We start from the raw sequence: 11,460 nt of genomic DNA on the forward strand, positions 1-11,460 counted from the left end.
CCGAAGACTACTTCCAATGTTAGTGAGCCCGTGCAGCGGGCCTCGATGCCGGGTATCACCCCTTTAAAGGTGGTGTTACTAGGCTTGATTCTTGACGGGTCAATACCCATTTTATGGACGGTGTCTTGATAGATCAAGTTAAGACAGCTGCCGCCGTCCATAAGGACTCGAGTGAGATGGTATCCGTCAATGATTGGATCGAGGACCAGAGCTGCCGAACCTCCATGACGGATACTGGTCGGGTGGTCCCTGCGATCGAAGGTGATCGGACAAGTCAACCACAGGTTGAAATTAGGGGCGACATGCTCTACGGCGTAGACGTCCCTTAGTGTGCGTTTACACTCCCTTATGGGGATATGTGTGACATAGATCATGTTCACTGTTATCACCTCAGGGAGGAATTTCTTTTGTCCCCCTGTGTTCGGTGGGCGAGGCTCTTCATCGTCCTCGCTTGGCGGCCCTTTCCCCTTGTGTTCGGTATTTAACTTATCGGCATGTAACAATTTCTATTGGAATGATTGGCAGGCTTGTCAGGTGTGCCATGAATCTAGCAAGGCCGATCGAGTATTTTGTCCAAACTGGATGGACCATCTATATTTCCTTTGAATGGCTTATTCCGCTGACCGGATTTAGAGCCACTGAATCCGGTGTTAACTGTCGTGTCTTCAGTTTCTTCATTGTTGTTGTGATGCTTATGTTTGTTGCATCGTGGCCTACTTTTGCCATCCCTGGGTTCGAAGGTGCCAGGGTCGCTGGTACTGTTGCTTCTACGAGCCAACCAGCTATCTTCTCCCGCGTAGAAGTAGGTTATGAGTGCGGTAAGAGCTGCCATATACTTCGGCTTTTCCTGTCCGAGGTGTCGGGCGAGCCACTCGTCGCGGACGCTATGTTTAAAGGCCGCGAGCGCTTCGGCCTATGGAAAGTCGACGATTTGGTTCTTTTTAATTAAGAACCTAGTCCAGAGTTTGCGTGCCGACTCTCTGATACGTCTTCAACGTATCTATAAATTTTGATTGTTCCATGTGGTTTTATTACTAATCTTGGATGTTTTATAGTCATTTTATATCATTTTTTGGTACTAATCTATTGACATAGTGCCAAGTGCCCGTTGTTGTTTTTCCATGTTTTTTACATCGCAGGAAATCAATATCAGACGGAGTCCAAATGCAATGAAACTTCACTATGATTTTTTATGGACCAAAAGGAAGAAGTTGGGCCCTGGTTGCACCTGGGGGAGTCCCGAGGAGGGGACAACCCACCAGGGCACGCCAGGATCCACAAGCGCGCCCTAGTGGGTTGTGCCCACCTCGGGTGCCCCCGGACCACCTCTTTGCTCTATAAATATCCCAATATTCCAGAAACCCTGGGGGAGTCGACGAAATATTCATCCAGCCGACGTAGAGTCCAGAACCACCAGATCCAATCTGGACACCATCTCGGATGGGGTTCACCACCTCCATTGGTGCCTCTCTGATGATGCGTGAGTAGTTCTTTGTAGACCTTTGGGTTCGTAGTTAGTAGCTAGATGGCTTCCTCTCTCTCGCTGAATTCTCAATACAATGGTCTCTTGGAGATCCATACGATGTAACTCTTTTGCGGTGTGTTTGTTGGGATCTGATGAACTTGGAGTTTATGATCAGTTATATCTTACTATATCCATGAAAGTTATTTGAGTTTCTTTGATCTCTTATGTGCATGATCTCTTATAGCCTCGTATTTCTTTTCTGATATTTCGGTTTTATTTGGCCAACTTGATCTATTTATCATGCAATGGGAAGAGGTGCCCGGTAGTGGGTTCGATCTTACGGTGCTTGATCCCAGTGACAGAAAGGGAAACGACACGTATGTATCGTTGCTACTAAGGATAAAAAAACGGGATCTATATCTACGCAATAGATAAACGGATCTTTTCTACATCATGTCATCGTTGTTATTGCATTACTCCGTTTTTCCATGAACTTATTACACTAGATGCATGCTGGATAGCGGTCGATGTGTGGAGTAATAGTAGTAGATGCAGGTACGAGTCGGTCTACTAATCTTGGACGTGATGCCTATGTAATGATCATTGCCTTGATATCATCCTAATTATTTGAAGTTCTATCAATTGCCCAACAGTAACTTGTTTACCCACTGTTTGCTATCTTTCTCGAGAGAAGCCACTAGTGAAACCTACGGCCCCCCGGGTCGTCTTTCTCATATATTTGCTTGCGATCTATTTTTCCTTTGCATTTTTATTCAGATCTATTAAACCAAAAATACAAAAATACTTTGCTGCAATTTATTTTATTTGCGATCTATTATTTCAATCAATTACAAATTTCTGGCATCGTTACCCGAAAGGGATTGACAACCCCTTTAACACGTCGGATTGCGAGGTGTTGTTATTTGTGTGCATGTGTTGTTTACGTTGTGTTGCTTGGTTCTCCTACTGGTTTGATAACCTTGGTTTCTTCACTAAGGGAAATACCTACCATCGCTGTGTTGCATCATCCCTTCCTCTTTGGGGAAATACTGACGTAGTCCTAGCAGATAGGAGCTTTTCTGACGCTATAGTCAGAGAGGAATCACTCTCTGGGTTGTTGGACTATATGACTAAGGTCATCAGCATCCGGAGGTCGGACATAGGTACCTTGGAAGTTGTCTCAAGGCATCCTCCAAATCTTCCCAGCTACCGATGGAGTTCTCTAGGAGTCTGCTTAACCAGTGCCGTGCCGGTCCTTTCAGCTTCAAGGGGAGGTATTTGATGGCGTGGAGATCGTCACCGCGAGCCATGTGAATATGGGGAAGAAAATCCTCAATCCATACCGCGGGATCTGTCGTTCCGTTGTATGATTCAATGTTTACAGGTTTAATCCCTTCTGGAAACTCGTGCTGCATTACCTCATCGGTAAGGCATAAGGGGTGTGCGGCGCCTCTGTATCGGGCAACGTCACGACGGAGTTCGGATGACATCCGTGTTCGGTTTTCAACCCAGGTGAGGTTATGCCTATCACGCCAGGCTTGATGGACATCTTCTCACGTTGGGGCACGCCCCCTTGATCGGTAGATTGATCTAGCCTGGCCGGCTCTATTGTCCAGGTCTTGGCGTAAGTCGTGGGTGTATCCTGGAGCCGCTACCTCTTTGCCTCTACGGCGAGGTGGTGCGGGTTGGTGTTCGGTGTAAGCAGCCGCTTTATCTCGCCCACGTGGTGGTCGGTCTAGTTCATCGGCCTCGTCATCAAATTGTGGTAGTAGCCGACGGTTTGGGTAACTATTTGTTGGGCGCTCGAGGCCATATTCCTAGGCGGCTAGGACCTGGGTTCATCTGTCATTGAGCGTATCCTGCATGGCCTGAAGCTTTTGTTGTTTCTTTTTTAGGTTCCTTTTGCAGTTGTGATTAGCTGTTGCTTGAAGCGTTCTTGCTCGAGGGGTTCTTCTAGCACGATGAAATCTTCGTTGCCGAGGCTGACATCATCCTTGGAGATCGGTAGATAGTTACTATCCTCTGAATCCTCCTTCCCGACCCGCTCGTCGGGGTTACCTTGTCCGTCTTCCCAATCGTCCTGCTCTATGGCGGGCTCGATGGGGTGGTCAGAGTCTTCAGCATTCTCCGGAGTGTCATTTTATCCGTTGCCGGTGTTACTTTCCTTTCCGCGACACAACTTTGAGCGGCACCGCTGACGTCGACGTTTTGGTGGTCCCTCGACATGCTTGTCCTCAATTGGGTCCTTGCTGTCTTCGTCCTCGTCCATTTTAGGTGTATCCACTATATACGCATCGTATGTGGAGGTGGCCGTCCAACGCCCGGTGATGGGCGGATTCCGGACTGGTTCATCTCCGGCATCTTTATCCATACCGTCGATGTCTTCGGAGGCGTAGTCTATCATGTCGGTCAAGTCCTCGACAGTGGCTATTAAGTGGGTGGTGGCTGGGACGCAAAATTCCCCGCACTCAGCCCCTAGTTCGGGCTGGGCGTAATTCAGAGGTGATACCTCCGTGATGGCGAGAGACCGCATTAAGTCCAAGGCCTCGCTTAGGAGTGAAGGCCGGACAGGGAACCGAGGACCTGCGGGATAGGCATGGCAGGTTCTACCAGGTTGTGCTCACGAGACGCAGGCCTCAAGAGTTCGGAGTTGGCATCCAGAGACGAGTTCGGTTCTTCGATGACAAGGAGAGTCCTGTTTGATTCCAGGTTCACCGAATACACAGTTGCCCCTCGGTCTTCGGTAGAGTGCTCCATGGTAGGAGAGGGTCCGGTGGGTTTTAAGCTCCCATCTTCAGATGAGGTGTTCTGCTCTGGCTTTATGGCCGGTGCAGGAGTGATAGTTGGTCCTTGAGCGGTGCCTGATGATGGATCCGATGGGTTTCCTTCTTGAAGATGAGGAACGGTGGTTGACGCCATGAATCCTTCGAAGATTAAATCTCCTCGGATATCGGCGACGTAATTCAGGCTGCCGAATCTGATCTGATGGCCAGAGGCGTAGCTGTCGATCTGTTCGAGGCGTCCAACTGAATTGGCGCACAGAGCGAAGCCGCCGAATACAAAAAGATGACTAGGGAGGAAGGTCTCCCCGGAAACAACATCGTTGTTTATGACCGAACGAGCCATCGAACCTTCTGCCGACGACACAGTGGAACTCTCAATGAAAGAACCAATGTCGGTGTCAAAACCGGTCGATCTCGGGTAGGGGGTCCCGAACTATGCGTCTGAGGATCGAAGGTAACAGGAGACAAGGGGGACACGATGCTTACCCAGGTTCGGGCCCTCTTAATGGAGGTAAAACCCTACTTCCTGCTTGATTGACTTTGATGAGTATAGGGGTTACAAGAGTTGATCTACCTCGAGATCGTAATGGCTAAACCCTAGGTGTCTAGCCTATGTGAATTCTAATAGCCTCTACAGACTAAACCCTCCGGTTTATATAGACACCGGAGGGGGCTAGGGTTGTACAGAGTCAGTTTACAAAGGAAGGAAACTACACATCTGGACGCCAATCTTGCCATCCACGCAAAGGAGAGTCCCATCTGGACACGGGGAAAGGTCTTCTACCTTGTATCTTAACGGGCCATCAGTCCGGCCCATGTCACATAGCCCAGACGCCCGAGGACACCTTAATCCAGGACTCTCTTAGGGTGCTCCGGAACACAATGCCACGGGAAGGGTCGCAGAGTGGAACATCGAACTACAAGCGTTCCAGCTGGAGTTCAGCACCACGAGAGTCTTGAATGGCGCGGCCCTCGCAGATTTCGTGGCAGAACGGACTGACAACCCTATCCGTGAAGTGTGTTAGGACCATTCTCTCCTGCATGGAGACAAGGCACCTGATGGATGGGTCATGTACTTCGACGGCACGTTCGCACGCCTGGGCACGATGGCTGGAGCAGTGCTCATTTCGCCCGCCGAGGACAAGCTCTACTACGTCGTGCAACTTTGTTTTCAGCACGTTGAGAAGGTCTCCAACAACATTGCGGAGTACGAGGGCTTGATCGCCGGAGTCAAAGCTGCCGCGGCTCTAGGGGTCAAGTGCCTCACAATCAGGAGTGACTCCTAGCTCCTCGTCAACTTCTCCAACAAAGAGTACACGCCGAAGGACGAGCACATGGAAGCATACCTCGAGGAGGTACGCAAAATCGAGAAACAATTCTTGGGCCTAGAATTGCAGCACGTGGCACACGGCACGAACAAGGAGGCAGATGACATCGCCAAGATGGCGTCTCACCGCCTGCCTCAGGAGCCTAGTGTCTTTGAGGAACGGCTCTTCAAGCCGTCGGCAGCCCCATCCACCATGGGACCAGCATCACCTCAGGAGGAGCTCCCTCAGCACCCCTCTCGGGCGCCCCCGCTTGCGGTCGAACCTTGGGAGCCCGTCTACTCCTCGTGCTTTTGCCTCAGGAGGGGTGCTGGACTGAGGAGTTCAAGGCGTACCTGCTTCAGGGGGCCCTGCCAGAGAAGGAGGAAGACGCAGAACGTGTGGCTCGCCAGGCCACTGCATACTACATTCAGGACGGCGAGCTCTATCGAAAGAGGCCAAACGACGTCTCTCTGCGGTGCATCTCCTGGGAGCAGGGACACGAGCTGCTTGCTGACATGCATGGCGGGGACTGCGGGCATTACTCTTCATCGCACACCCTCGTGGGCAAGGCGTTCCGTAGCGGATTCTATTGGCCCACAACGCTCAATGATGCCACCGAGCTAGTGAGATCCTGTGAAGCCTACCAATTCCATGCAAAGAAGATCCACCAGCCTGCTCAAGGTCTCCAGACCATCCCGCTCTCATGGCCGTTCGCGGTCTGGGGGCTGGATATCTTGGACCCGTTCCCTCGAGCACCCGGGGGATACCACTACCTCTACGTCGCCATTGACAAGTTCACCAACTGGGCGGAGGTGGAGGCCGTCCGCACCATCCCGGCCGGCTCGGTAGTCAAGTGCATCAAGGGCCTCGTGAGCCGGTTCGGGGTTCCTAACGGCATCATCACCGACAATGGCTCGCAGTTCACTAGCAACCTTTTCAAAACATATTGTGCTAATTTTGGAATGCAGATATGCTACACCTCGGTGGCACACCCCAGGAGCAATGGCCAGGCCGAGCGCGCAAATGCGGAGGTCCTGAGAGGCCTCAAGGCAAGAACATTCAAGAAGAAGATCGAGGCTTGCGGCAGGGGCTAGCTCGATGAGCTCCAGTCCGTGATGTGGTCCATCCGCACCACCGCGACCAAGCCAATGGGCGAAACTCTATTCTTCCTCGTCTACGGCGCTGAAGCGGTTCTCCCTCACGAGGTCAGGCATCGCTCTGCGTGGGTCTTGGCGTTTGACGAGGCACTCCAGGATGCCTGGTGGGGGATGGACCTCGTGCTGGGGGAGGAACATGGCTGCCAAGCCTCGCTCCGAGCAGCGAGCTACCAGCAGGTGCTGCGGCGGTACCACTGCCGCAGCGTCCGCTCCAGGACGCTCGAGGTGGGTGATCTCGTCCTGAGGCGGGTGCTCCCAAGGTAGGGGTTGCATAAGCTCTCGTCCATGTGGGAGGACCCGTTCTGGATCGCCCGTGTCTCCAGGCGTGGCACCACGCGCTTGGAGATGCAGGACAGGATCCCCATCCATAACATCGGGAACATCCAGCACCTTCGAAACCAATGAAGCAAGGCCCCGTGCCTTTGAAGGTCTCCGCTCGTGACACTCTCACGTAATAATGAGTGGGGCTGTACACGCCGCGGAGTCTCCTGAGTGCCGCCCGCGGGCCTCAATGGGGCTCCCTCCCACGTCCTAGTGGCAGCACTTAGCTCCGCGCTGGTGAGAAGACTAGTCTAGGTGCCGGACCCGACCGCTCTTTTGCTTGCTTTCTAGAGCTGGTTTGCAACTTCTGAATGGAATATGGAGTTTTCGCGTTTTTCGTTCGCCAGAGTTGGAATTTTTTCTCCTCTTGCTTCGCTCGCCTCTCCAGTCTTGTCCCAGGAAGAGCGACAATTGCTCGTCGCTCCTCCTCGCGCGTACCGGGCGCGGGGGCTAGGCAGGTGTGTGCGTTCGGGCTCGCCCGCACTGCGAACACACCTCGCCGAAGCCTCATTGCCCGAGAGCTTCGGCTTCCTTAATCCTCGTGAGACGCTCTTGAATGTGCTCATGGGCATGTGCACCCTCTAAAGTCCGTGCCTCCGGGTAGTGCAACATGGTGTACCAGCCCCAACCAACCCATGCTTGGGGGCTCGCGCGAAGAAGAATGAGACGCCCCGTCATGCTTTTGAATAACTCTGCAGCTCTACAATGTTTCCCAAGGCCCGACGGCTCCTGAGTCATCAGGAAGGGAGCTTCGCCAGATGCTGCTGGAAAGGCGCGCCCTCGTGAGGCGGGAAACTACCGCAAGCACACCGAGCTAAGTTACCCTAACCACACCCACTTGGAACATGGATATCACGGCTATCAAAATAACAAACAAAGCATAGTGGCATAAGTGCCATGGTTCATTACACACCCCAGCGGGGCCCTCTACTCTTTTCAAAATGTTGGAGAAAGGAAAGGCTAACAAAAAGCGAGCCGCACAACTGCAGCAGCTCCCGAGGCCAGGCAACGCCCGAAGCTCAGTTTGAGCCTTCCACCCACTTCACCGAAGCACGGCAGCGAGATGGCCCGTCGCCTTCCCCGACCTGAGCCCGGCGGCGGGGTGGCTGATCATAGCCGCCACTGCTAGTTCTCTCACCGGCGGAGGAGCCGCTGCCGCTGGGGGTGGTGCGGCCGTCGCTAAGGGCAAGCTCACCCTCGTCATCGTCGCGGCCGTCTCCAAGGCCAAGATCATCGTCGCTGCTGCCATCCTCGGGGCAGCACCCCACGCGGCGGCCGTCTTCACTAAACACCCCCACATATAGGGTCGCGAGGCCGTCGTCACTACTAGGAAAAGGCTAATTAGTGGCGCACCTATTTTTGCCATTAATGGCGCACTATAGGTGCGCCACTATTATCACGCCATTAGTAACAAATAGTAATGGCGCACCTCTGGTGCTCCATTAGTATCCCAGATAGTAATGGCACACCAGATATGTGGTGCGCCATTACTAACAAATTTTTTTAAAAAAATTCTCAGAATTTTTTTTTCCAATTTTTTTTTCAAATCTGTTTTCGTTTTTTTTCTTAATCTCGGGTCACTATGGCTTAATCTCAAGTCAAATCGCATTTTGTGGTCAAACTTCCCGGAAGGTCACCCATCCTCAAACTACTCCAGCCCGAGCACGCTTAACTTCGCAGTTCTATCTAACCCCAGCACCACCTCACTTCACAGGCACTTGTTGATATATCTATCATATCAATCCTATTAGTAATGAGGACACTAATGGCGCACCTGTATCTGGTGTGCCACTGCTATATAGCAGTGGCACATCACATACATGGTGTGCCATTAATGTCCATATTAGCTATAGCCCTTTTCCTAGTAGTGCGTACTTGAAGTGGAGGATGCACCTCCCGCTCAGGCCTCGTGCACGGGCGAACGCCTACCAACCGTGGGTCAAGGCCACGTTGCCTGTGGTGGTGACCTCGACCCCGGCCCATGAGGCCCTGCTGCAGCAGCAGTCAGCTTGCACCCAGAGGCCGTCAAGCCCCGTGGTCGGCAGCTCACCTGCGAAGAAGTGCAGAAGCGGGAGCCAGGTGCCGGCGGGCCTCTCCAACTACATGACAAACTCCGGGAACACGTCCGCGGAGTGGAAGCGCGACCGAGGTGGCCGGGCGACCATAGCGCGCCTTCCCCCATCGCAGGAGTTGCCTCGTCCTCGGCATCTCCTACTGCAAGAAGAAGCACCGCCATGACCACCGAAGGCAGTGCCTGCTCTTGCAGGAGTGCGCCTGCGCCCCTGGGGGGCCACCGCCGGGGTCGCAGCGTACATGCGGGGACATCCGCGGCCCCTCTTGGGCGGCAGCGAATCTGGTCCTTCCTTGGGGGCCTTCCCCTTCTCTACGGCGGAGAACTTCCTCGTCAGCACCATGAGCACTTCAACAAGACGGTGGGACAAAGAAGAAGAAGAAGGAGCAGGCGGCGAGAAGATGGAGATGAGCGAGGGGGGTTCCGCCCCTCCCCTCATTTATAGCCGAAGGGAGGCAAACCGCCGGCCTCCACGATCCCACGCAATGGTGATCTTTCTCTGCATGTAGCAAGCTCTTGTCAAGTTGAAACGGTTTCCGAGGCAGCGTCGGGAAGCGGAGACGCCCACGTCCCATCAATGGCCATGCGTCAAACAAGGTCGCAGGCTGTTAGGGCCCGCGACGCTCCTCAATTGCCCTTCGGCTTCGCCTCGAAGCCAAGTTCGAGTGCGCCTTGGGCCCGGGAGCTACTGTCGGCGTTCTGGGAATGGGGGTACCCAGAATTGCCTGCCTGCGGCCAAGGCGTGGCTCCATCGACGGCCTTATACGACCCACCTTCAGCATCAACAACTCAGGACCCTCGCGAGGGGCCAAGACTCGTGAGGTGGAGGACACCAAGACCTCCAAGAGGAGCGGCATCCTCAGGCTGGCTCCCGAGGAGCAGAGATTTCTATGCAAGCTTCACCTCCTGAGGTTCAGATGACGTGAGCCATGATGATCAAGGCCAGGCGGGCGCCCGCAGGTGCAGGACAAAAATTTCCTCTTTGATGTGAAGGAGTCAAGAGCAGGCACGGAATCTCGAGGAATCAGCCAAAGGTTTCCATTCCCGTGCAACAAGACCAAGACCGCCAGGACGGCAGGACGGAGGTCATTGCCGAGCCCACCACAGCGTCACGACTAGTGGCTTTTGCAGGCAAAGACTACTTTTGTCAGGATAACATGTTCTAGTTGTCGCCGTTCGAATTTGGCCGTTGTGGGATCCCTTCCTGCCTTCATTTGGGAAGAGGACCAAGGCCACTATAAATAGGACCTAACCACCACCATAGGAAGGGAAGGAACCCCATCGGATCCATTCCATCCTCACCAGCTCACTTGAGCACAAGAACACACCTCCTGAGGTTGTTCTCCCACTGTACTAGTTCATCCTCATGCCCACGAGGCCAATCCACCACAAAGCAGGAGTTGGGTTTTACACCGCAAGGTGGCTCGAACCTGGGTAGACTGATGTGTCCCGTTTCCTTCCCGTTCATCAAGCTAGGGTGTGAGATTGGCGAGTAGGCAGTCTGGGAGGTTGAGTTCTTCGCACGCACCCCAGATTCGAACCTCTCAAGGGTCTGCAGAGCCCAGAATCTGACAGAGAGCATGTTGACTATTCAGAGCAGAGCACTAGCCGAGTTCATTGCGGGGTGGACGCCTACCCCTGACGAAGAAGTGCTGGAGACAGTTATCCCGGGCAAGGAAGCGCCACAAGAATGGATTATGTACTTTGATGGTGCCTTCTCCCTACAAGGTGCAGGAGCTGGCATGCTTCTCGTTTCTTCCACTAGGGAGCACCTCAACTCTGTCATTCAAATGCATTTCCCCCAAGAGAAGGCTACCAACAATACTACAGATTATGAAGGGCTCCTTGCCGGGATCAGGATCGCAACAGAACTAGGAATCAAGAAGCTGATCATCCGTGGAGATTCGCAACTTGTGGTGAGACAAGTGAACAAGGAATATCAAAGCTCAGTGATGGAGGCATATGTCGAGGAAGTGGGAGAGTTGGAGGAGCACTTTGACGGATTGTAAATAGAGCACGTGCCACGTGCCGAAAACAGCATTGCTGATCATCTGTCAAAGTGCGCTACGCAAAAACTCCCTATGGAACCAAGAACTTTTGTTCTCCATCTGACTCGACCCTCCGTATGCCTGGCAAGAATGGCTAGAAAGAGGAGGAAACTGGAGGCCGGCAAGCCTCTCTCGGCAGAGCTTCCCGAAGCCCCTGGCAGAGAGCTTGGCTGGATCAACTCCCCTTCGATCAATGAGATGCACCCTCCCACCAAACTACCAATCTTTGCGGTTCAGGCATGCGCTTCCGTGAATGAGGAGGTGCCACTGATCCTCATTGTCGAGCCTCTGGCTCCACCTTGGGCACG

The 11,460-nt window shown here is 53.3% G+C and overlaps 1 protein-coding gene across 1 annotated transcript; it reads left to right on the forward strand.

Moving 5' to 3' along the window:
- The first annotated feature begins 5,582 nt into the window (after window positions 1–5,582).
- LOC109737354 (uncharacterized) lies at window positions 5,583–8,337 on the forward strand. The gene is made up of 3 exons (XM_020296498.1): window positions 5,583–5,831; window positions 5,876–6,236; window positions 8,093–8,337. Exons 1-3 carry the CDS (start codon window positions 5,583–5,585, stop codon window positions 8,335–8,337), a joined length of 855 nt encoding a protein of 284 aa, XP_020152087.1.
- Window positions 8,338–11,460: the final 3,123 nt, after the last annotated feature.

Source organism: Aegilops tauschii, chromosome 3 (assembly GCF_002575655.3).
Source record: "Aegilops tauschii subsp. strangulata cultivar AL8/78 chromosome 3, Aet v6.0, whole genome shotgun sequence".
In the NCBI taxonomy this organism is placed as follows: domain Eukaryota; kingdom Viridiplantae; phylum Streptophyta; class Magnoliopsida; order Poales; family Poaceae; genus Aegilops; species Aegilops tauschii.

Bases quoted from the DNA above. Each gene is read 5' to 3' on its own strand.
- LOC109737354 (XM_020296498.1), top strand. From the start codon at position 5,583: ATGGAAGCATACCTCGAGGAGGTACGCAAAATCGAGAAACAATTCTTG. The intron at 5,832-5,875 runs GTCGAACCTTGG...CTTTTGCCTCAG, and splicing joins CTCGGGCGCCCCCGCTTGCG to GAGGGGTGCTGGACTGAGGA. The intron at 6,237-8,092 runs GTCTCCAGACCA...GAAGCACGGCAG, and splicing joins GATCCACCAGCCTGCTCAAG to CGAGATGGCCCGTCGCCTTC.